General features: G+C 40.1%; 1 protein-coding gene across 1 annotated transcript in view; it reads right to left on the reverse strand.

Moving 5' to 3' along the window:
* scube3 (signal peptide, CUB domain, EGF-like 3) overlaps positions 1-27,578 on the reverse strand; it is a 163,736-nt gene that overhangs the window by 45,524 nt on the left and 90,634 nt on the right. Inside the window, exons 5-6 of the mRNA XM_037684755.1 lie at positions 14,800-14,946; positions 8,090-8,206 (exon numbers count right to left, since the gene is read on the reverse strand). Coding sequence (XP_037540683.1) covers positions 8,090-8,206; positions 14,800-14,946 — 264 coding nt within the window. The remainder of the gene's footprint in view (positions 1-8,089; positions 8,207-14,799; positions 14,947-27,578) is intronic.

The following is a 27,578-nucleotide window of genomic DNA, read 5'->3' on the forward strand; positions in this document are numbered from 1 at the left end:
TATATATATAAACCTTCATGTATGCCAACAGGAGATGACAGATATTTGAGAAATTAGACATTTGTTTCTGCAAAAGGAAACACAGCTCTCACTGATTACAGATGAACAGAGAGCAGTTACAGTACGCCAAATCCTGACAACAGAGTGAGAATGACAGTTTTGGGCTTCAGCTGAAAAGAGTGACATTTCAAGGCAAAAGTGTTACCTCGCAACATGCAGTCATGCAAATAAACGTTCCACACACTGCAGACAAAGCCGTTCAGCTGTTTGCTGGCGAGAGGAGGCTGTTGCTTGTTAGTATGAGCTCTGTGAGTCTTCATAGACAGACCGAGTGGTGGTTAGTGCTGCAAGCTGAAAGCCAGAGACAGCCGGACTCACATCTGCACTGTTTTACGTCGTCTACTATGAGCTGATCATTTCAGAACTCAAGTTGTTAGGTTGTTGTACCAAAATGATGTTAGTGGCCTCAAACTGTCTGTGCTGCCACTAAAAGCTATGTTAGAAAGTATCCGCTTCTTATAGCAAATCATATATCAATTATTAGAATTATTAGGTATTTATTAGAACAAAAAGTAAAAGTAGCTTGCAGTAGCACCTCTGGTATAACCTGGAACACTTCTGGCATCAATAACATGATTTTAATCAATTTGATGACAATGTAAAGGTTTATAAAATAGGACTTTTATAAACTGCTACAAATCTTTTCAATTTCAATTCAATTAAGTTTATTTATATAGCGCCAAGTCACAACAGAAGTTGTCTCGGGGCACTAAACAGAAAAATTCATATATAAAATGTCATCAGAAACATTTATATTTAAAAATAATAATTTAACATTATTTATCTGAGGAGCAGACTTTAGCAGAACCAGGCTCAGGACAAGCGGACATCTGCTTCGACCGGCTGGGTTTGAGAGGAACAGATACACAATGGCAGGTCGAGAATCACATGTTAAGATGGGAATAGTATCAAATGGCTGGTCCTCAACCATTTGTGCCACCTGGTGAGGTCTTCGTTGAATCCGTTGCTGTTTGCCTACTGGCCTGGCATCGGGGTGGATGATGCCATCATCTACCTCAGGCACCAAGCTCTGACCCACCTGGAGAAACCTGGAAGCACCGTGAGGATCATGTTCTTTGATTTCTCCAGTGCTTTCAACACCAACCAGCCAGGACTTCTGCGGGACAAGCTGGAGTTATCAGGAGTGGATCACCACATGTCACCGTGGATACTGGGTTACCTCACTGGACGCCCACAGTATGTGAGGACACAGGGCTGTGTCTCTGACATGCTGGTCTGCAGTACGGGGGTCCCACAGGGAACTGTGCTAGCACCGTTCCTCTTCATCCTCTACACTGCAGACTTCACCATCGACTCCCCACACTGCCATCTGCAAAAGTTCTCTGATGACTCTGCCATAGTCGGCCTCATCACAGGTGAGGATGACTCAGAGTACAGACAGCGGACTCAAGACTTTGTGGACTGCTGCCAGCAGAACCACCTCCTGATCAACGCTGCTCAAACTAAGGAGCTGGTGGTGGATTTCCGCAGGTACAGGTCCACCTCACTGACCCTGGTGAACATCCAGGGTGTGAACATCGAGATTGTGGACTCTTATAAGTACCTGGGCGTTCACCTGAACAATAAACTGGACTGGTCTCACAACACTGATGCACTTTACAGGAAGGGTCAGAGCAGACTCTACCTGCTGAGGAGACTGAGGTCTTTTGGAGTGCAGGGGGTGCTCCTGAATACCTTCTTTGACTCGGTAGTGGCATCAGCCATATTCTATGGTGTTGTGTGTTGGAGCAGCAGCTTATCATCAGCTGAGAAAAAGCAGCTAGATAAGCTCATCAAGAAGGCCAGCTCTGTGCTTGGATGACCCCTCGACCCAGTGCAGGTGGTGGGAGACAGAAGGACAACGTCTCCCACCCCATTCATGAAGCAGTTACTGAACTGGACAGCTCATTCAGTGACAAATCACTGCATCCTAAATGCACAAAGGAGCGTTACCGCAGGTCCTTCCTCCCAGCAGCTGTTAGACTCTACAACCATCACTGCTCCAAACAAACCCAATAAGGATTAAATACATGCTGACCTCTGCTAAAACACACACTCTGCCTGTAATACTGTACTGTAAATAGTCTGTCCTTATCAATGTTCCAATACATACTGAACATTATTTTTGATATTGTTTATCTTCTTTATACTTTGTATATTGTTTTTAACATTTAGGAACTTTTGTGTGAATCTTTATATCTGTCGCTGCTGTTACACTTGAATTTCCCATCTGTGGGACAATAAAGGCTGTTTCTATTCTATTCTATTATAGACGAAAACTATTCAATTTTAAAATTCATTTAAGGAAATGAGGTCAATGTGTCCTCCTGTAGTCTAAGCCTATAGCAACATAACAAGTCAACCTTAATGATAGGATTTATCAAAAAGGAAAGCCTTAATCCCAGTCTTAAAACTGGACAATGTGTCATCCTCATGGACAGAAACTGGAAGTTGGTTCCACAAGAGAGGAGCCTGATAACTGAAAGACCTTCCTCCCATTCTGTTTTGGAAACTCTAGGAACCGCAAGTAAGCCTGCAGTCCAATAGCGAACTGTTAGGAAAATATGGAACAATAAGATCTGTAATATAAGATGGAGCTAGGCTGTTGAGAGCTTTGTAGGTTAGACGTAAGATTCAATTCTGAATTTGACAGAGAAGCTAAAACTGGAGAGATATGATCTCTCCTACCAATTCCAGTTAAGACTCTGGCAGCAGCATTTTGGATTAAATTAAGACTTTTTAAAGAAGTATTTGTACACCCAGATAATAAACCATTGCAATAGTCCAGTCTAGATGTGACAAATGCATGAACCAGTTTTTTTTTTTTTGCATCATTTTAATAATAATCTGCTTGTCCTAACCATTAGCTGGTCAGTTTGGTTAAATTGAAACACTTCTTCTCTAAACTGGAGTAACACAAAGAGCTATCCATAGCAGGTAAGATATTAACAGTTAATAGCTTTCCTCGGAACTCCACCTTAAAATATCTGTGCTGTTGCTTTAACTTTCCACTCACTTTCACGCAGACATTTTAGAATGCGAAACGTCACACTTACACCTAATGAACAGCCGCTCCTTGTAACTTCCCCCAGATAACTGAAAATTGGGTTTGCTAATTGTCATTGTGGCGTCCTCGAGTGGCTCTTTTCAGGGACCAGGTGATGAAACAGACGCTGAAGTACAAACGCCTAAAACCTCAAAGCATGCAGAGCCTCCATGAGCTGCAAAAAGGATGCACCAGGATGTCCGTCACCCAACAGACAGAGTCCAGAAACAGAAGAGACCACACTGAGGTGTATGAGAACACAGAATAAATGAACAGACCACCCGACATGAGAGCAATGTGTTTATGTTACGGGCATATCCCCGCAGTATCCACGTGTTTACATGCATGTGATGCATGCACGCAATTGTATGTGTGTATGACTGTGTGCACATCTATCAGTTTGAATTATAAAATGCATCTCTCGTGCTCTTTGCGTGTGTTGCCTTGCATCGTGAGGCTCGCTCTTCAGAACTCCTGAGCATGTCTTCATCTGCCAGCTATTTGTGACTGTTTAGGATTTGCTGTGATAACAGCGTAAACGCTTCCACATGACAGCTGCTCCTTCACGATAGCTGAACGTCCTGATCCACACACCACCAGATTGTTTTCGGGATTGTTGCAGTTAAAAAAACCAAAAGTTAACTTCAAAGAGGCTGTTTTGTGTGACTGAGATGACATTTTATGAATAGTAAAGAGGCTTTTAGTTACAAATCTGTTATATTTCCACACCAACACCAATAGAGGAGAGACAGGAAAGATGAGAAATGAGTACTTTCAAACGGAGATGCAGATGGAGTATTATTTACAAAAGTAAAATGCAACCAATTACAACATGGGATTCATCATAAAGCAAAACAAATGAATAAAAATGTTCAGAAACCATAAAACACCATGACAGATGAGCTGAGGAGGAAGCTGCAGCATACTGAACGATGCAGAGCGGCCAAGGCTGTTTGGTTATTATTGGACGTGTTGTTCCAGATAAAGAAGATGAATCATAAACATGTCAAGAGTTATCTTTTACATTTGATGTTATTTCCAATGATATACTTTACCTTCTGTGGATCATTTTCTATTTCTGGATGTCTCCGCTCAGAGTTATCATCACAAAAATGCGTAACAAACATTTTTTGATTTGTGGCTAATTGTGATTCTTCTGTTCTTTGGGCGACTACTTGTTTTAGGGAGTTGTTGAAATAAAATTACAGTTAGCTGTTAGTATGTCTTTTGCCAGATGGATAATTGGAGGAAATAAAACCCGACACACCAAACTGTAATGTCTTCCGTTTTTTTTTTAAATCGTTTATTAAAGAAACAGTTTCAGTCTGTATTTATTTATTTTTTTTACTTGGAAGCTTCTGATAGATATTCCTGGTATTTTTCTTTTTTCGAGACTTCTATCATTCTTGTCAGCCTCCGTCTCATCACCGATTTAATCAACTTGCTTTATTGACGTTTTATTGAATAATATGGAGTCTAGAGAAATGAAGCAGCCAAGAAGCGCTTCCTCCACCGCTGAAACCCCAAACTCTGCAGGAGAAATCAGAGGTTCGAACTGGCTCACTGCTTCATAATCTGGCACACCAAATGTGCATTTGTTCTGGCAAAGACGTATAATTTGGCCGAGGCCGACTTTGCGGTATCCTCCTGTCCTGCGGGGGTACAGCAATAATGACAGGTTGGCTGACCAGACCTTGACATGGGTTTGGCTCTCATCGGGGGCTGTGGTTCTGAGAGGGATCCAGAAACACTGAGCCAAACGGGCACTGCTCAAACCATGCTCTCAAACTTAACAGCCACCGAAACCAGACAACGTCTCCAGGCTCCACTGCAAACCATCCAAACTTTTCCTCTGTTTATCTTTATATAAAAAAATGTTGCCATCCAACTCATTCCAGTTGCCGTTAAAGCCTGTCCTCTGAATGAAATGGGTTTGTACTATGAGCAAAAACTATCAGTGCCACGTTAGGCGAATAAACAGATACCATTGAGGGCCTAGTATGGCAGACCTTTGTAACATTTAATAATCCCACACTCGTAAATCTCACTATTCTACAGACATTGATAATAGTTTTTTTGTTAAAATGGCATCTTACTAATCAGATATGAAATTTAAAATATCTGAAAGAACATTTTTAACAATAAAAGGCTGCACTAGACATGTGTAGCGTACATTTATAATGTATTTATTTATTGTCACAAAGATTCATTCTGGTATTCAGAAGGTCTCTCTCTGCATCATGTCTGATTTTTAAATGTCATTCTTTTTAACAAATAACAAAAACTTTGTTTTCACAATTATTTTGTATTAAACATTTAGCATAATATTTTAACAGTTACTGGGATTAAATGCTGCAGATATTTGTAATAAAAGTCTCAGTAGAGAAACTTGAAGTTTCAGACCTCTACGCTGTAAATGTTCCCACTTTCATCGCCTGCCATCGAGCGGCAAAGCCAGGCGAAGATTTTGTCTGGGCGTATTTTTGTCACCAAAATATTTCACAAACTACTGGATAAATTTTAATGAACACTGCAGAAAGTAAACATTTTGATGAACATATTGATTAACTTTTGGAGCTAACACATTTCAAGATGGTCGCCACAGCCAACTGACCTTACAAAACACAAACAGCTACATTTCAGTTAATTTTATAGATACAATGATGAAATGTGGTTCATTTGTAGTTGAGTCGTTCACACCACATAATCTGAGTCTGAGGTTGTGCATACCGTTATTTTTAGGGTTTGATTTAAATGACTTCTCAAAAATAATAATAAAAAAATAATAATAATAACTTGGTCCTAAACTCTGAAGAGGAGGCTGGTGATATGTATTCCCTAAAGGAAAGCTAAGCCTTTTTCTTATTTCCCCTTATTTTATGCTTATTTGACATTATTGAATTTGTTAAATATTCATTGATCTCTTTAGATGTTTGTTGCTAAAGTCCTTATTTTAATTATTGATATCCACATTGCCTTTTAACTAGTCATAATATGAAAACATTATATTTCTAATGACATTTTACTAGATATAAACAAAATTTAGTTGTTGAAAACTATATTACAGATAGCTGCAATGGCTTTCATGTTGGATAGCTAATAAAACATTACCAACAACAACAGAATGTAGATTTTTGAAATTCCAGGGTTTTTTTTCTGTCAGATATTCAAAATGTTAATTTTGGACGGGAATAAATAATTTGTAGAGCTGAGAGGCCATAAACCTGAAATGGACAAGTGGTGCGCTGATATCCATCATCGCTGAAGGATCTGAATAATAAACGTTTGTATTTTTTGAGATGCGTGTCCTTTTGGACTGAAATTGAACAGGGAATTCAAGTAAACCTTAATGTTTTTGGTGCAATATATTTAGTGGAGAAAGGCAGCGTAGAGTGACGGACGAGTGGAGGGAGCAATTTTATTCACCGGCAGGTGCAATGGTGGAGCCAGGGGGTGGCCAATGGTGGCCTTGACCACTGTAGTTTAATCTTCATCCATCTTAATTATTTGAGGTACCGGTAACTACGGTATAATTTTAAGCAATATAAAAACTAGAAAGCATAGTTTCTTCATGTGATGGGGTGGGCAGTTTACATATTGATAGGGTGGTGGCCATCTTGGATTCTGACGTGGCAACCTTATTTTCTATAATAACATTTCTTACACCTAGATGTAGCCGCACATCAAAATGGAAGATGGCACATTGCTTATTTTCTAAGTTATCCAGCTCACAAGACGGACGGTGGGTATTTCCAATTCCTCTCTTCGCTCTGTGATGTGGGACAAAACGTGATCTCATTTGTTCCAAGAAGAACGACAATAACATATTTGAGATAGTAGCTGTGGAAGGACATTAAACCATGGATATTTCTTCTGGAAATCAGAAGAGATAAATGATAAATTAAAAGGTTTGTGCCACATTTAAAACTGGCCGAGTTTATTGCAAATCTTCCATATTTATCAATTAAATCAATCAGTGCTTTTCTGCATGGCTAAATATATGTCTTCTGAGACCTGTGCATCAAATTTTCTGTGCTAGTTGATTAGAGAAGTGCCCTTTACAACGCTCCAATCTGCCTGAGTGGCTGAATGATTTCCACTCAACTTCAGTCAACTGAGACAAACACTGATACATGCCGGTGGAAAGTTAGGTCAGGTGTGTAAGTTAATCCCAGACAGGAAGCCATGGAGGAAATGACCCAGGGGCTAATAGAAGGTGTGTGTTTCTGGCAAGACTAAGAAAACCAGAGGAAAAAAAACACAGCGTCCAGCAAAGAGCCAGAGGAAGGAAAGAGAAGCAAAAGCAAATGCAGGGTTGGAGAGGTTATTCAAGTAGCAGAAGAAGAAGTGCGCAGTGGACGGTAGCCTTTTGGCCTTGTATGTCACGGATCAATAAACGTGATCAGCAATACACTTGCAGCAATAAAGCCTGTTTCTCAGCTTACATACTTTCACATTAAAGTGTGAGTGTGGCAAGCCCTCACTAGCCGAACATCCAAAAAGCTCTTTCGAATGGGGCATGATTTTTCAAAATAAGAGTCTTGAATCCAGCAATTACATTTTGTGACTTTACTGAGCTTAAAAAAATACTAAACAATCATTCAAAATAAAAAGTAGATGACGGTCAAAAGACTGTGTTACTGTCGGGTGCAAGACTTCTTCTCTGCTGACGTCTTTCATGCTTTTATATTACAAATTCAGCAGTCAATCAAAATGCACCACGTAATAAGCTTATATAACATTCAGATATTGTTATTTATCCTATTCATTTAACACACTAACAAACTATTATTCACAGAAACAACTCAAATTGTAAAAATAACATTATTTTTTATATTTTGCATTACATTTACGTCTCCTTTGTATAAATGGCTTCTGCGACAATGTTCAAATGATTAATTAACCGTTTTGCATTTCTTTATTCTAATGACATCATGTCTTGCACCTGACAAGACATAATGGACTCGGGGTGACATGACTCACCTACACACGTCTTCCCATCGCTGTGTAGAACAAACTTCACGTGGCAGGAACATTTGGGACCGTGATCCGTCTCCTCGCAGATGTGCTGGCAGCCTCCATTACCGTAGTTGCACGTCACTGTCAGAAGACGCAGCGTTAACACAGGCTGTAGTTACCGAGGAGTACACAAAGGTGTTTCTTTATCTTGACAGTTGGTGGGGAGGTGACAGGAGGGGAGCAGATGGTGAATAAGACATACAGAGACAGATTTAGTTGTTTTTTTCCTCTGGGTCAAACTTTACGTCCTGTAACCAATGTGAAGTTGGACAGACTGCATCCAGTCCTTCACAAGACCTAAAAACACATTCGGTTGTTTTTATTAAAAGTACAAAACTTACAGCTCAGACTTATTATCCAGGCAGTAAACTGAACTCTAGATGTTCTGAAGGTTGTCAGATTTAAAGTTTGCGATGTTTAAACAGCGTTTGGTGCGATCAAAGAACTGAAAACTGATCTTTGGACACCACACAGCCTTTTTGCTTTTTATTAAACTCTTTAAAGCATTTAGGTTTTGACCAAGATCCAAAGCTGTGCATAATGTTCAACATCCAAGTACTAAATCTACCGTATGTTTTAAAACCACCATCAAGAGTTCATTATAGGACATTTTTCAAGGTTTATGGAAAAGTTCATTAAATCAACGGTGTATTTATTTTTACTTGGCCAGAATTGCTCTTTATCCATTTAAAATTTCCAGGAGATACGAATGTAAAAAAATCTTTCATTTGATGTAATAGAACATGAAAAAACTCAACAAAAATGTGTTTGTACAGAAATCCCAATACTATTACCGTATTTTTCGGACTCTAAGGCGCACCGGACAATATGGTGCAATGTCAATGAACGGGTCTGTTTTCATACATAAGGTGCACCGGATTATAAGGCGCATTAAGCAAAACAAGTTCATTTACAGATGTCTGAGCGCCGTGTACCACATAAAATTGGTTCGAGTTCAGTAAGCACAACCAGAATTAATACATAAGTCGCAATGGATTCCAAGGATCACTGTCAATTTTTGAGAAAAATAAAGGATTTTAAGTGCGCCTTATAGTCTTAAAAATACGGTACTCAAAAATGTGATAAAAAATTAAAAAATGGGAACTTTATTTTTTTCCCTCAGCTTAACAAAATCTACCAGTAAAACATGACATGTTATATTTACTAAAAATGTAAAATGTACTATATTAAGTAGTTTTCAGCACAGCAGGGTTTAAAGTAAAGCATTTTTCAAAGAAACACTTTTTTTTTTTTTTTTACTTTGGTTGATATTTGCCTACACTAAGCAGCTCACATGGTAATAATCAATGTAGACAAGTTAGTAAAACCAGAAAAGATAATTTTATATTTATTCTTGTAGACCTTGTGGTAACAGTTTATTATTTATTTACTTTGAAGACCATTTTTACCGTTCTAGCAAAAGGAGCATGAGAAAGCTGCTGAACTCACTCCTAAAATTCTGCAATGTAAGAATAAAATGTAGCAAACATTTTGTACTTTTTAGGTACTGTGCAATTTATTTATTTATTTTAATTCACCTTTATTTAACCAGGAAAAACCCATTGAGAACACAGCTCTCTTTTACAGGAGGCCTGGGCCTGAAGGCAGCTAGTTGTTGTTTGCTTGTTTACTACAAACAGGCGTCTGCAATTAAAGTGTTTAAGAGTCGTTTTAACTATCGTTCCTACTAAGTTTGTATTGAGTCACAAATGCTACTTGAGTTTAAAAAAAAAAATCTTAAAGAACTGCAGTTTATGCTGGGTTGTGAAACTGTATGATTTAAAACGTTAAGATTAAAAATTATAAAAGTACACAAGAAATTGACACATCCCTATTAGAATGATAAGACCTCACTGAGTCCTTAACAAATTTGTGAAAAAAAAGAGAAAAACAAGTTTCACTCTAAACTAAAGCACACGACTGCAGCCTAAAGTTGTAAAAAAACAAACAATAAAAAAAAAACATTACTTTTATATACTTAAAATCCTATTTAATTAAATTAATTATTTATTTTTTGTAGATGCAGGCCATTTTTTTATTTTTCACAGTTTTTAAACTAGCTGTTTCTTTGCTGCCATATGTCAATGCCTTCAAATCTATAATACCTGATAGATGTGCAAAACTGTCATTTCTGCATTTACAGCAATTTGTTCAAAAGTGTGAATTTTCTGGTAGATTTGGAGAACATAGGTGTCATAACATGTTGAACACAAAATATGACCTCATTGTTCTGCATGGGAAGCAAAATGTCCCCAACTACAAGACAGAAATCCAGTTTGTTTGTAATTTAGTTTTTTTCATTTATTCAACCTTTATTTAGACAGTGTTGGATTTCCCATTGAGCCTCGAGGACTCATTTACAAGAGAGACCTGATTTCAACAAAGAATGATGACAACAATGGATAACAGCGACAACTATAGGCAGTTATAAAAAGGCATACAGATTTTTTTTTTTTTTACAAATATAATGGCAAAAAAAGTAACAAAAACAGCTAGATTATAAGGCGAATGTAGAAAACTAAAAATAGGAACATGTCTGCATTGGTCCTTGCCAGGAGTCCAACAGATTCTTAAAACCACTTAGAGAGGTCAAGGTCAAGAGGTTCAGGTCTTTTTACAAGGTATCCCAGGAAACAGGAGCGGAGTAGGAGAAGGTCCTTTTGCCAAGTTCAGTCCTCACTGAAGGAACACTGCAGGTAATAATGTCCTGAGAGCGCACGCTGTAACTGCACTCACACAGAGACATGTAGGAAGAAATGTATGAAGGCAGCAGACCAACAAGTGATTTAAAGATGAAAATGTACCAGTGAGAGAGTCTGCATGAAGTTAATGATGTCCAGTTAACCAGTGAATACAGGGTGCAGTGGTGGGTACGATAATCACAGTCAGTTATGAATCTTAGTGCACCGTGATAGACAGCATCCAACATCTGCAGGATGCTTGTAGGAGCATTCATGTAAATAATGTCACCGTAATCAGTGGAGGGAAAGAGAGTCACAGTTACAAGGCATTTCCTAGCATTCAAAGTTAGACAGGATCTGTTTCTGAAAAAGAAACCCAATTTAACTTTCAGTTTCTTTACTAGGTTTTCCACGTGGAGCTTAAAAGAGAGATGCGAGTCGACCAAGATATTGATGAAGATTTATAGGAATCAACAAACTCAATGGGGACACATTTGAGGATAAAATTGGAGGAAGAACTGCTGGGATTGACTTCCTGTTTGAAAAAAGCATCCCTTGCCGGTATTTAGGACAAGTTTGAGGTGGAACAAATCAGACTGGATTATCTTGAATGCAGATTGCAAAAGCTGGAAAGCCTTATCAACTGTTTTAGCTCGACAATAAAAAAACTGTGTCATCAGCATAGAAATGTATGGATGCATCAGGGATGTTTTTACCGACATTACCTATGTAGATTGTAAAGAGGGTGGGTCCTAAGACTGAGCCTTGAGGTACACCATTGTTGACTGTTAAATAACCAGAGGAAGTACCATTATATTGAACACATTGCCTCCAATCTGAGAGATAGATAACCATCCAATAGTGTGATCTGAGAAACCAATTTCTGAGAGCTTATGACACAAGATGTTATGATCCACAGTGTCAAAAGCTTTGGACAGGTCTAAGAAAAGTGCAGCACAATAATCCTTAGCATCCAGTGCTTCAACAACGTCATTAAGAACCTTCAGTGAAGCAGTCGTTGTGCTGTGCTGTTTCCTGAAACCAGATTGATGGCGAGGTAAGATGTTAAATGAGTCCAGGTAATTTTTGATTTGATTTGAGTTTCTTTCTTCTTTTTTATCATGTCATGAATCTACACCTGCAACAATAAAACAGATCAGTAAATTTTAAACTCATTGTAGTAAGGCTTTGAGGCATAATTGGCTAGTTTGGGTATTTAATAATGGAAAAAAAAAATACATTTTAATAACAGATACAGCATGTCTATAAATTCTGTGAAAACATTATTGTAGGAGTTCCAATATTTTCTCCTACAGCTCCTCTACTCTAGATGGTGCCAACAGGCGCACACCTGAAGACCATTACCTGATGAGCAGTAGGAGTATAAATGGCAGTGATGACTTCTCTCCGACGCTGGTTCATTGTCTACCTACCGATAGTTGTGTTCTTGGCCACATTTGTGTTCCCAGCACTTATTGCACACTAATTCCTTGCTCCTGCGTGTTTCAGCATATGCCTGTACTCCTACGCTCTGGACCTCCTCGATTCTCTTGTGGATTTAGTGCTCTCTTCAGCTGCTCCTTGACTTCCCCACTTGCCCACCGATTACCTGCAATCTCTCTAGGACTTCCTTGGACAACTACTGGAACCACTGGACCTTCATCTCTATGAGAAAAACCATCTTCTCCTACAGTTAGAGATTATCAGAGCCACCTGGAAAACTACTGTATTTTCCGCCCTATAAGTTGCAGTGTTTTGCAAAATTTACATGCCCTGCGACTTATAGGCCCAAGCAACAAATTTATGGATTTTTTCCTATATTTATAAACCAATTTTTGGCTGAGATATGACCGTTTTCATTCATTCTGACTGAAAAAAAAAATTGAGCAGTACCACTTTCAGCCACTTGATGGCAGGAGAGTAGTAGTAGCAGTATGGCATACCGTTGTATCATGTAATAGGTAAACGTGGCTATAATGACAAATTCAAAAAAGTTCAAGACAAAAACAACTGGACTTTACTAATTATACTTTATACTTTATTGTTTCTTTCTTGACCTTTTTTGAATTTACCATGTCCTGGATGACTGACAAGCTTCATCAGCTATTAATGATTCAGTCAGCTTGCCTTAATCTCCCCTCCTACATTCTGCTCGCTGCTTGAAACGTTCAAACCAGCTGCACCGCACCGGCAAAATGCAGCTGATTTGACCATTAAAGTGCATTTATTAAGCAAATGTTAGACTGAGACACATATTTGCTATAAAGTTGAGCAAACAAATAATTGTTTAGGTTCTTTTCTTGTTAATTTTTGAAGAAATGAGCCGTGCTCTTCCTACTTTTTTCTTCCTATGCGCGTTCACGGAGCACTGAGGCAGCAAAACTATTTTTGAAATACAATTGATATGACCATTAAAGTGCATTTATTAAGCAACTGTTAGACTGAGACCCACCTTTACTATAATTTTGAGCAAACAAATAATTGCTTTTAGGTGTTTATCTTGTTAAATTTGCACAGCGACTCGTCGTGTGTACGCATTTACTTCTGCGTATTGGCTTTTGAAATGCAGCTGATTTGACCATCAAAAGTGCATTTATTAAGCAAACGTTAGACTGAGACACACATTTACTATAATTTTGAGCAAACAAATAATTGTTTTTAAGTGTTAATTTTGTTAAATTCTTGTTAAAGTCCTCCCGTGCACGCTCCCACGGCCGCCATTTGGCAGCCCATCCATTTTTGGCACAACACTGGCCCACATTTCCAGGTTGTCAGCGGTGACTCGTAACAAACGCGACACATCAGTGGTGACGCATAATAGATGCGAAGTATATGGCAAAACGACATCTTTATGGATTTTTCCACTTTATTAGACAAATATGGACTGATGCGACTTATAGGGCAGTGTGACGTGTACGGCGGAAAATACGGTACTTGTCCCCACATTAACTGTCATCCTTGCTCTCCAGGGTTCCAGGCCCTCTCACCCGGGTTGCAGTTCTACTGCTTGATTATTTCACTTATTGTAAATAAACACTGTTAAATTTATTGTTGGTCTTGGAGTTGCTCATTTCAGTCATGACTGTTTTGGGTATTAGTAAAAACCTCAATTACTGAGCTCACACGCAAAGCCCAATCTACTAATATTATTAGTCATTCTGCAGCTGAAACTTCGAGTATATATTATAAAAATGTTTGGACATGTAAACCGCTGAAAGTATTGTTCTCGATATGAAATAATAAACAGAAACGGCTAAAGTTCATGTTGTTTTAAGTCAAAGTTACAAGAAACCACTTCAGAGATTCTGAAAAACTGCACATGGCTCCAGAGCCACAGGTTGCAGACTCTGAAGCAACATACGACTAATTCAGCTACATAGAGAGTAGAAAATGTACATTTTTAAGCTTGCACCTTCATTTCTTCCAGTGTCAGTAGAGGTATGTGGCACCAGCATTAATTTCTTTCACACACTTGTGATGACAGCGTGACGAAGACTGCGATGGAGCTAAGGCTTCCATCGTCATTCTGTCTGCACCCCACCATCCCAACACCTTTTGCCCTTTTCCAGCACTGTCATGAAAAAAAAACTATAGAATAACACTTCTCCAATCCTTAACCAAACACAGACAAATCCCCCATCAGCCCAGGTCCCGGCTCTGACAGGATGATCTCTGTTGCACAGCAACAGGAAGTGTGTGCTGTCCGTCAGAGCAGGCCTCTTCGAGTAACCTCCGCACTCGCTCTGGTTGTGCAAATGATCCCTCCTTACTTGAAAAACATGTTTTTCTTTACAAGGACTCTTAAGAAGATTAGTCACAGCTTGGCGATGCAACAAACCTGTTTTGGAAGACATGTGTGGAACGAGTGTGATTATCCGTCAGCAGCCCATTCCCAAACCCCAATCACCTTTTTCCCGAGGAGCCCATAAACCACTCACCCCTCTGATGTTTTTACTGGTTTGCAACCAAACCCTTTAGGTGGAGATGACTTACATTTGCAATCCTTCATGTTACGGGTGAGCTGGAATCCAGGTCGACACTCGCAGGAGATGCCACCCTTCTGTGCTTCCCTGCAGATGTGGGCACAGCCGTGGTTCTTGTCCATGCAGGTGGGGCCCTCCTTTGTGCCTTCTGGTTGCACTGTGATGTAAAAAATGCAGGACAAAAGAAAAATAAAGTTGATCTCTATTCCACCACAAAGATTACACAGATTTTAAAGCAACAAACCAAACTTGAGAGTTTGGATTACATTAAATATAGTGTAATATATAGTATGTGTATAATATATAGATGGTGAATTGGGCTAAAACGGTTCAAACTCATTCCACATGTTCTAATCCTCAGTGCATCGAATGCCAACTTTTGGTGTCTGACATGCCCAGCACCCCTCCACAGAGACTCAACCACTTGTTGGGACCTGCTTGTTCTTTTCAGGCTGCCAACAGAAAGGATCAAACTCCCAGCAGGAGCTGATCCCGTAGACCTGTAATTTTATTTGAAGTAATCCCCTATAAAGAAAAGAAATGAAGAACACGCTGTAAAAAGAAAGAAGAAAAAAAAAAAAAAACTAGTTAAACTCTCCCTGCAAAGCGTGAAATCAAAACCGACTGGAGTGAACCAAAGCTGCGAACACACATCTTTGAGATGTAAAGAATAAATAATCTCTGTAGGTATGTGTTTTAACAGATCTACAGAGAAAACAGAGATAAGGGCTTTCATCGTTCATTGTTGAGGCACAACAAGCACCTGGAAATATCAGAGACCCCCGTGCTATAAATGATACCAGGAATGGATAGAGCTCTCCATCTGCTCTGCTGCACTGTGATCACACTGCGTTCTTTGCAGACTCATAATTTGACTCGGTGAGAAACCGTGCCACCACTAAAGATGCTGTAAAAATCCCTTCCTCCCTGAATCATTTAAAACATGCCAGGTTTCATTCCTTCTGTCTTTTTTTTTTCTGGCTAACACTGAGGACGTGAATGAAAAGACATCTCATTTAACCTCTGAATGATTTTGCTGCCACATGGAAAGACCTTTAGAGGACAAAAGTTTCTAATGAGTCTAATCAGCATTAGCATATCTGAATAAATGTGTTAATATATAAAAAATACCAGATAAATCTTGTGAGTTTCAAAAGCTACATGTAGTGTTGATATGGAGGCTTTAACAAAGTTACGTAAACGCTATGAGGAAACATTAGGAACTGCAAGTGAAGTCTATATTTTATTTGATTCTGTGGGAAGATTATGAACAACTACTATCTTACCTGTTGTAGACATTTTTTTGAACTAACTTAGTTTGATGAAATAGAGCTCACTTCTACTGGACTGATGAGCTATTTGCTAGTCTGAGCAAAACCAAGACCAAAGGGAATTCCTGCCTAAAAACTTTGGTCTTGTACACTTTGTGGTGGAGGCTGCCAGCACATCACGTGAAAACTATTTTACATCTCTGTCTGTTTTGCTGTACATTTAATTATGTAGATTTATTTGGTTACTTACAAGCAGAAATGGCAGCAGCAACAGCTAGGGGCTGGGGCTGAGATGGAATAAAGGTGGGGCAGCCAACCTGGGACCAGAAAGTTGCAGGTTCAACTTCCCACCATGCCCACATATCATGGCGTCCTTGAGCAAGACGTCTAATCCCTAATTGCTCCCCAGGTGCTTACGTACAGTAGCTGCCCACTGCTCCACCCGGGTGTATCTCAGGTGCAGAGAACTAATTTTGCCATTGTATGGGAACATACAGTGATGACGATCTCAAACTTCCCTTCCCTATCTATAGCACATAGTATTTTTGGCTGGGGAAAAACAACAGAAAGGAAAAATGAGGGCAAATGTCTATAATTGGAGTTATTTTAAAACACCAGCCATGTGGGCGGCCGTGGTGCAGTGGTAGTGGCAGCCGACCTCTGATCGGAAGGTTGGAGGTTCGAATCCCGACTTCCCACACCATGTGCCGTTGTGTCCCTGGGCAAGACACTTAACCCCGAGTTGCTCCCGGTGGGACTGGATGGCGCCTTGCATGGCAGCCTACCGCCACCGGTGTATGAATGTGCGTGTGAATGGGTGGATGGCTGGTACTGTAAAGCGCCTTGGGGCCCCTCATAGGGGGCTGGAAGGCGCTATAGAAGTAAGCTCCATTTACCATTTACCATTTACCATCCACTTAAGTGTTGACCCTGCTCAGACAAGTCCGCTCAGAATTAAACTATTTCTTGACCTCAACTTTCATTCATTCCGCATCGCCGGCAGTAAGTCGGGCTTGTTCCCGGTGAGAGTTGGACTCCGCCAAGGTTGCCCTTTGTCACCGATTCTGTTCATAACTTTTATGGACAGAATTTCTAGGTGCAGCCAAGGTGTTGAGGGGATCCGTTTTGGTGGCCTCAGAATTGCGTCTCTGCTTTTTGCAGATGATGTGGTCTTATTGGCTTCATCAGATCGTGATCTACAGCTTTCACTGGAGCGGTTCGCAGCCGAATGCGATGCGGCCGGGATGAAGATCAGTTCCTCCAAATCCGAGGCCATGGTCTTGAGCCGGAAAAGGGTAGAGTGCCCTCTCTGGGTCAGGGAGGAGGTCCTACCCCAAGTGGAGGAGTTCAAGTATCTTGGGGTCTTGTTCACGAATGAGGGAAAAATGGAGCGTGAGATCGATAGGCGGATAGGTGCAGCGTCTGCAGTGAAGCGGGCGCTGTACAGGTCTGTCGTGGTGAAGAGAGAGCTGAGTCAAAAGGCGAAGCTCTCAATTTACCGATCGATCTACGTTCCCACCCTCATCTATGGTCACGAGCTTTGGGTTGTGACCGAAAGAATGAGATCTCGGATACAAGCGGCCGAAATGAGTTTTCTCCGCAGGGTGTCTGGGCTCTCCCTTAGAGACAGGGTGAGAAGCTCGATCATCCGAGAGGGACTCGGAGTAGAGCCGCTGCTTCTCCACATCGAGAGGAGCCAGTTGAGGTGGCTTGGGCATCTGTTTAGGATGCCTTCTGGACGCCTCCCTGGTGAGGTGTTCCGGACACGTCCCACCGGAAGGAGGCCCAGGGGAAGACCCAGGACACGCTGGAGGGACTACGTTTCTCGGCTGGCCTGGGAACGCCTTGGGATTCCCCCGGAAGAGCTGGCCCAAGTGGCTGGGGAGAGGGAAGTCTGGGCCTCCCTACTTAGGCTGCTACCCCCGCGACCCGACCCCGGATAAGCGGAAGAAAATGGATGGATGGAACTTTCATTCATTCAACCTTTATTTATACAGGTTGGTCCCATTGAGACTCATTTACAAGAGAGACCTGATTTTAACAGAGTGATGACAACTTTGCCCACTCTACTGCTAAGTTCATGGCATAAACCAACGCAGACATGTTCCAGTTTTTAGCATGTTACACTGCTTTATAATGTTGCAGTTTTTTGTTTAGTTTATATAATTTTTTTCTACTTTTTCATTGTATATGCTTTTTATGATAGTCTATTGTTGTGTGTACCTCATCTTTGTTTAAAACTCTCATGTAAATGAGTCCTCGAGGCTCAATGAGACTAACCCGTATAAATAAAGGTTGAATTGAAATTGAAATTCTACAAACAGGTTGTTCAAAGAGATATCTTCAGCAGGTAATATATCAACTGTTCATTTGTTCCTTGAGCTCACCACAGAACCCCACTTATTTACAACAATCTGAGCTATCCTTTAAAATCTTGCCAACGCAACATTCCTTTATTCACCCTCCGTGCTTCTCTTCATGTTCTGGTACACTTCTAAACTCCTGCTAACTTTATTTCCCCTCTGATGACACAGATCTGGAGTCTGCTCATCAGACAGGAGCCAACGTCAATCTGGTAGGAAAATCTGACCTGCAGGAAAAGCCCTGTCCATCACTTTAAGTCTCTCAACAAAGGTCAGGAAGTCAGTCAGTCCTCTGTCAGGGCTCTTCATGCTCCTGAAAGCAGGTGGACTATCAAACCTGGAGTGCAACCACAGCAGCAAAAAAGAAAAGAAGCTAGACTGAACCGAGAAGAGACTGTGCATGAGCTTCACCAGATCAGCCTTTTTTTTAAAGGTAAAGATTGTCTCATATTTGTCTGATGTGTTTCTATCCACAGTGAGAAAGAGACGCCCATGAGCCCAACAGAGAGCTAAAATTAAAATTACTCCCAGGAGGACTAAAGATTACTGACCAGCGTTGAATTTGACATCTCAAATCGCACTATAAAATTTTCATTATTCTACACAGCCCCTCATATGGACAGAAAAATCCTTTCCCTACCACAGTTTTTTTCAACTCACTTCCAGAAGCATCCGGTCTTGATCATTAATTAATATTTTTGATAGGAAATAAAAACAAGTCATAATTTTAGAGGAATTAAAGCATGTTATCATTCACTCAATCTGATGACCAACCACACATTTTTACAAACTAGTTCATATTCAGAAACCTAAATGGGAGGTAGACTCAGAGCTAAGTAAAACCTTTTCAAATGTCATCTAAAGAGCAAACCAGAGGGGAAAGAAATGAGCTACTGCACTTGTGGTGAAACGGGCAAAATGCAATAAAACAGTGAGTTCAAATACCTAAAACTTTGTTCAGAACTGCATTAAACCTCGGAAAAACTTAGATTAGATTCTGCTGCCAGAAAACCATAAATTTAAGCTTTTGTTTATTTGCTTTACATATGGACAAAAAGGTTTAGACGTACAGCAAGCAGCCTCATCTTTAAGTTTTAATGCAAACCCACGGTAAAATCTGCACATCATACATGTCCGTTCTTCTGTCATGTTATTTATGTGAATCAACCAAAGCAGGTCTAAATTGTTAAGCTGTATACTATATCAATGTTATTTACAGTTGAGTTGCTTGTTTGTATCAGTTTTCGTTGATTTCAGCCTTCACAAAATGAAGGATTATTAGAAATCATCCAGTCAGGCACATTAAAAAATAAACCAAGACTCCCACTAACAGCCAACAGCACCAGGACAAAGACACAGGGCGTGCATCCACAACAAAGTTTAACAAAAAGGAGAAAGATTAGAGAGAAAAATTAAGTAAAAAATGTGTGACCGATTTGTTTGCCTCCAATAGAAAAAGGTAAACAAATGCATTTTCACAATGAGCAAAGTGAGAAGGTGCACATACAGTATGTGTCCATTCTGTGAGAACATTTCTCACATTAAACAGTAACTTTCTCACAACGGCTAATAAGAATTAAGATTCGATCAACATCACCTGGAGTAAAAATCTCTAAGAAAAATGAATGATGGATTTTATTTTTGCATTGAAATGGGAGTTGTAGATCAGGCAGTGAGTTCCCACGTAATGAACCCTGTTCATCATACAAGTCAGAAATCCAGTTCGAATTCCCTTTGAGCTGAGTGACCATGTTGACTACATTAAATACAAATAACACAATAATTATAATCATCATAAACACAAGTTATTGATTTATTTATTTTATTACGTGGGATTTAGGCAGCACGGTGGCGCAACTGGTAGAGCTGCTGCCTCTCAGCAAGCAGGTCCCTGGTTCAAACCCCGGTCCAGGGGCCTTTCTGGGTGGAGTTTGCATGTTCTCTCCGTGCATGCGTGGGTTTTCTCCGGGTGCTCCGGTTTCCTCCCACAGTCCAAAAACATGCATGTTAGGCTGATTGGTAACTCTAAATTGTCCCTAGGTGTGAGTGAGAGAGTGAATGGTTGTTTGTCTCGTTTGTCTCTATGTGTCCCTGTGATGGACTTGCGACCCGTCCAGGGTGTACCCCGCCCCTCGCACAGTGATTGCTGGACATGGGCACCAGCGACCCCCGTGACCCAAAATGGAATAAGCGGGTAAAGAAAATGGATGGATGGATGGACGTGGGATTTATTCAGACACACAGAAGTGCCAATAAACTGTCTTTTTTTTTGTAGCTCAAACCTCCTTTTTTAAAGTCTGGCAGCCATGTTGGATTTTGAGCTCTGGTTTGATTCTTCAAATCACAATTCTGACTTCAGCGAGGTGTTCCACTTGATTTCTACGACTGGATACTCAAAATCGAACTAAACACGTCTGAACTTATTTATGTAGTTTGTGTCCATCTGGAAGATTTTGACAGGTTAGCAGCTTCAACAAGCTGGTCAACCTGAATTGGTGCATGAATAAAGTGACCATGACGAGGTTTATTTTATTTTTGTATTTTTCCAGCCAGAATCGATTCATGTGTGTGTCAGTGTGGTAATGAAAGTTCAGATGAAATAAGCTGCAGCGCCTGCAGGACGTGGCATTAAAGCGGCACAAGAGACGAGTGTGAACCTTTAAAATTTGTATTTCTGACTTGGTTCTGATGCCACTCTGACATTCATTATGCACGTTCTCTGGCCACATCATGCTTGGAGCCTCTGAGGCCAAGAAACAACACTTATAACAATTTTTGTTTTTAGATTAGCAACATCTGATGTGGTCACAATGAGAGACTCAAAACAGTATCAGAGGAAGCAAGGATTTAAAACTTGTTATCAAAATATCAAAGGAAAACAAATGCATGATGAACTCTAAATTAGTCTTTCTTCTAGAAATAATATTAAATATTATATTATTATATATTAACAAATTATCTCATTTATTGTACATTGTTTGCTTTACACAGCTTCCTATTTTTGTAAAGGTGATGTTTGGGTTTAAAATCATAATTATATTGAATCATCTGGACAGTATTCCAACTTCTGTTTAAATTTTGAGGTCCTACTGATTACCTGAATATTACCTGCAATACTTTTTGAATAATGGGACTTTGCCAGCTATTAAAGATGTTAAAAGAAACTTTAAACTTAAACACTTCTAATTTTGATCATTATGGCTTAAAAATAATGAAAATCCAAAATTTTGTGTCAAATAAAATTTAAATATTACATAGCCATCTGTGCAGCACGGTGGCACGGTTGGTAGAGCTGCCGCCTCTCAGCGAGCAGGTCGACGGTTTAAATCTTGGCATGGTGCCTTCCTGGATGAAATTAGCATGTTCTCTCCGTGCATGCGTGGGTTTTCTCCAGGAAATCTGGTTTCTCCAACAGATCAAAAACATGCATGTTAGGCTGATTAGTATTGTCCCTAGGTGTGAGTGAGAGTGAATGGTTGTTTGTCTCGTGATGGACTGGAGCCAACCTGTCAAGGGTGTCCCCCGCCTCTCACACAATGATGGCTGGATATGGGCACAGTGACCCCCATGACCCAAAAAGGAAGAAGCAAGTCAAGATAATGGATGGATGGATGGACATAGCCAGTTTTGTGTACCTTTGTCAATGTGGGCAGGAGCCAGGTCCTGCTGGAAATTGAAATCAGCATCTCCATAAAGGTCATCAGCAGAAGGACATGAAGTCTCTAAAATGACCTGCTAGAAGCTGTGTTGACTGTGGACTTCAGAAAACCCAGTGAACCAACACCAGCAGAGGACATGGACCCAAACCATCAATGACTGAGGAAACTTCACTCTGAACTTCAAGCAACGTGGATTCTGGACCTCTCCACTCTTCCTCGAGACTCTGGGGCCATGATTTACACATGACATGAAAATTTACTTTAATCTGAAAAGAGGACATTGGACCACTGAGCAACAGCCCAGATCTTTGTCTCCTTGGCAGGTAAGATGCTTCTGATGTCTCTGGTTCAGAAGTGGCTGGATTTGAAAAATGAGATGCTTGTAGCTCATGTAGGAGTTAATCAGCTGATCAGGGTTTGACACCAGGAGTTTATAATATTGAACCTCTTCACAATATTCTAATTTTCTGAGACATTGAATTTGGATTTTCATTATTTGTAAGACATGATCATCAAAATAACAAGAAATAAAGGCTTCAAATGTTTCACTTACCTGCACATCCCATTTTACTTTAGTGCTTTGTGTTACAGCTAACAGGAAAAACACTGATTACAACATCATGTTTCTCCAAGTCATTTGATTATTCATAGATGGAAGCTAAAATTGCATCCTCATTATTTTTTTCTCCATTCCTGAAACACCAATAAAGCCACTTCAATTCCATTTCAGATTAGCAACAAATATTTGTTCAGCATTTGCAGCTCTCTCTCTCAACAGGTTTGCTTGTTTAAATAATTCTCTGCTTTCTTGGAATAAAGAATTATAAAATAAACAATTATTTTCACATGCACTTTTATTTTTTTAAATTGAGAAACATTCTAAAATTGGAAAAGGCCAAAACAAACCTTTTCGTAAAAAACGTTTTAATATGTTAAGTTTCGGTCTGTTTTTGCTTCTAGCATGCACGTGTGTCTGTTCACAATCTGTATTATGGTGTATACATTATTATATATTGTATAGACATTCTCATTAGACCCAGTATCATTTATATTGATTTATATACTATATATTAATTGTAATGGTCAGCGGCCCCTGCTGACACCCCCCCCCCCCCCCCCCCCATTGGCCACTGTCTCACACTCACTCCCTCCTGGTATTGTTACAGCCCCTCATGCCAGTTTCTCTTCCCTGCTGTGTTTTGCCTATCACCCATCCAGCTCAAGCCTGCTCCCTTCATGCCACGCCTCCCTTTTCTCACAGCAATCAGCCCTGATTCCACTCACCTGCTTCAGCTCATCTAGTTCACCTGCTCTGCACCCTTTATAAGCTCCATTCTCCCTCTCCACCAGTGGCAAGATTATTATACCTTCCATGGTCCCTGATATCCAGCCATCTTGTTCTTGTTCATGCTTGATGTTCATGCCCTGTATTTGGATTTTTGACCTCATGCCTTGTCTTGTGGATTTACCCTTTTGCCTGCTCCTCGTCTGGTTCTGCTCTGTCCTTCTGATCATGGTAATGACCTCCTCCTCTGCCTCTATGACCACAATTCAAGGATCACCCTTTTTGGATTAATTCTTGGACCTCTGACTTCCTGTGTTTGACCCCTTTGGACCACGACCCTGCATTGCCCCACTTTCCCTCTCTGTCTATTAAGAATGGACTCCTGCCTTGGACCCTGACTCCAGCTATCAGCAGCCTCATTAAGAAAAACTGTTCTTGTATTTGCACTCCTGTGTCTGTTTATTAAGAATCCAAAAACCAGTTCATAGATAGATAGATAGATAGATAGATATAGTTGGTGTTGTGGGTGTTTTTTTTTTTTTGTCTGTTCCCTGTATTAGGTGTCGCCACAGCGAACTAAGTTGCACGAAGACTTGGCAGTTATTTTTACTCCAGATGTCCTTCCTGATGCAACCTCAGACCACCGAGCTACCACAGCCCTCTGTGTGAAGAGAGCTGCCATCTAGGACACCCGGAGGAGCAGATGGTGGGGGTTAAGGGCCTTGCTCAAGGGCCCAGAGTGGGACGAATGAGGGTGGGGGCAAGTGTGGGTGCTTAACCTACCCCACCCACATTTTTGATGTTGTCGGTACAGACATGTGCTTAAATATGCAATCTATCCTTTCAGTTTGCTTCATGTCCGTGTGCATGGATTTGTTAACAGGCATCATTCTGATGGAGGACAAACAAAAGATCATTGTTTGGGTTCAGTAAAGCTGAAAAGCTGGAATTCTTTTTTTACTTCTAGGGTCAATAACTTCTAAACAAACCATCATAAAACCACAAACATCACCTCTCCTCTGCAGCAGAAATGTAAAATTACAGCCTGATTTCAATCAAAACAAATCAAACTCTGAGCTGAACAAGTTCTCAGGAACCTTCAATAAAAAACACAAGGATAACAATTCTCCAGAGCTATACAAAGGTGCATGTTTCTAATTAAACCTTCTGAATAACGTTACGAAAAATATCTGATTCATTACTGTGTAATGTAGTTTAGATGACAACATTAGAAATACTACTAAAGGATAAAGTTAGATGAAGCTATTTGTAGACGATCCCCGAACCTTCATTTTCCTCCTAGTGTTGTCTTTACTTCAGATTTCCCATCTGCAACAAAACAAGCACTAAACACAAGACCTGGTGCACATAAACACCAATGTTTTTACAAATCCAAACACACAACTTATTAACAGAGGGGAAAGATTCCTTTGACCTCTACTTTTCCCTTCACCCCTGATTTTAGTCCCCAGTGTGCATCATAGACACAAAGACGTGGTGTCTGAAACTGATTGATCTGTAGTCTACAGTTTTAGCTTTGAATGCACATGACTGAACAGGGAGACTGGAGATCAATGGTTAGAGCAATCGTCCTTCAACAAGAGAGTGTATGGAGGTTCAGTTCCGCCAGTATGAGTCACATGTCAAAGTGTTCCTGGGCAAGACAATGAACCCCTCATTCCCTCTGATGTGTCACTGCAGTGTATGAATGTTATCTTAAGCACTGTTTAAAATGATTCAGATAAGCCTTATAGTGCTGTGTGGATGTGTGTAGAAGGATAAATGAGGGCACACGTTGTGCTGTACAGCGCTTTGAGTAGCCTTGTTGGCTAGAAAGGGGCTGTACAGTCCATTTACCATTCTATTTATGATGTTTCTTTTGCTCTCTGAACCCTAACAGCTTAAGTACATGAATTTTTAACTCCACTATGATTAAGTACAGTAAAATAATTAAAAAAAAAAACACTTTCCACACAGCAACTATGGACTCTTTGTGACATTTTTCTTGAGCTCAAACCTACATACACCCCAAAAATCATTAAACATTTAGTAGCAAATTTAACACAACATCAAATGTGCAAAGAAAGAAAATGTAACAATTCTGGCTAAAATACCAACTCCTGTGATCCTAAAACAAAAGAGCCAAGGACACCACAAGTTCTTCAGCACAAGCTCTCCAGAACTGAAGAACCAGGTAGAGAGGAAACCTAAACAATGGAGATGAAGTGGTGGAAGGCATGCCAAGGGTTTATAGTCGGTAGTGTGTGCATGGGACAGTGAAAAGATGGTTCATCTGCTGTTCCACAACTCGGAAGGGCGAGAAAGTCCCTTCTTTGGTGGTGAACTTTAGGCTGCTACTGAGAGCTGGGTGGATACAAAGTGAAAAGAAGGGGCCCAAGAATGGAGCCACCACACTATTAAAGCAACATTCCTTCCTCACAGATAATGGGCCTTTAAAAGTTTTAATGGGAGGATAAAAATGTCAGAGCACGGAAAGGAGAATGGGGAAAGAATTGGACGGCTTGAGCTGAACCGTGTCACAGATGGTTACACAGGCCAACGAATCACTCTTCCCTACTATCTCAGTTCATAAAGAAAAGAGAAAATCCATCCAAGTGCTACCGTTTGGTTCTAGCTCTCTGATTTTCTTCAGCTCCCAAAGGGCCAGTTGAGGCTGATGATTTTACTTTTTTAACTTTTTTTCATTGAGCCATTAAAACATACAGTATAAGGATAGTGAGTGGAAAAGACAGCACACATTTAGAACATATTCATGCCACTTCCAGAACACAAATCTGGATAGGTTTGGTAAGTGGTGGTCCTAGAAAGAAACAAGCACTGAGGGACTTGAACAGTGAATGTTTGTAGTTTTTGAGATGAGTGTTTTTCTGAGCAGGGAAAACAATTAAATCTGAATTATTTTGGTGCAAGACATTCAAGGTGTCCGAGGCCATGCAGAGTGGCGGATGTAGGCGAGTAGAGGCAGCAATTTTATCCATCACCGGGCAGAGTCAGGGGGTGGCCATTGGTGGTACATTAAGCCTCGGCGACTCTAATCATTGGAGAAAGTTATATTTTTAAGTACAACTGGATTAAAGTAGTTTTTTAATGTTTTTATCTGTATGTATTTTTAGTATTTTTTAGTAAAAAGTAGAAAGCACACTTTTCTCAAATGTTAGGGGTGGTCGGTTTACATATATATATGGCAGCAGCCATTTTGGATTTTGATTGTGGCAACCTAATTTTTTAGTAGTGACCATTCTTACGCCTAGATGAAGCCACACAACAAAATGGAAGTCGGTACCTCACTTACTTTTCTAGTTATCCAGCTAAAAAAAACTGAATGATATTTATGGCAGCAGCCATCTTGGATTTTGATGTGGCAACCCAATTTTTGAAAGAAACCTTTCCTTTGCCTAGATATAGACACACACCAAAATGGAAGTTAGTACCTTACTTGTTTTTCAAGTTATTAAGCTCACAACATGCACAGATGGATGACTGGATAACAGACAGGGAATTTCCAATTCTCCATCTTTACTCTGAGACGAGGAATAACAAAACACTATTGGTTTTCAAACCAGTCTGAATTAGTGAACTGGTATTATCATTCATTCAACCTTTATTTAAACAGGTTAGCTTGTGGATAAAAAACTAAAGACATAAAGTTAAAAAACATTAAAGGATTCCTTTAAATATTGTATATTATCCTATCATTCAAAAAGCGTTCAATACAAAAACAACTGGACTTTATTTGTAACAGAAGACGTTTCACTCATCCGAGGAGCTTTCTCAATTCAAAGAGCAGAGAGTGAGAGATATAGGTTATAAGGCTGAGTGAGATAAGACACACACACACATAAGACACACACACACATACTGTATATGTAGATTGGCAGTTCACACCTAAAAAAAACCTAAACAGTAGGTCTTTGTTCCTCTAATTCACAGTCGAGGCCCCTCTGTTCCCATCAGGTGTGAAAACCGGCTGGGGATCTGTTTTAAAGTTGCATTGTATGTTTTTGAAAGTGGGAATCGGAGGCCTCCTCCTCTGTTAAGAGACGGCTTTTCTCTTTTTACATACATTGCTTCCTTCACCCCCCTCTCAAACCATCTGTGTTCAGGTTTTTTTTAGGTGTGAACTGCCAATCTACATATACAGTATGTGTGTGTGTGTGTGTGTGTGTGTGTGTGTGTGTGTGTGTGTGTGT

Source organism: Nematolebias whitei, chromosome 11, assembly GCF_014905685.2.
Source record: "Nematolebias whitei isolate Nwh7 chromosome 11, NemWhi1, whole genome shotgun sequence".
Taxonomy (NCBI): Eukaryota; Metazoa; Chordata; class Actinopteri; order Cyprinodontiformes; family Rivulidae; genus Nematolebias; species Nematolebias whitei.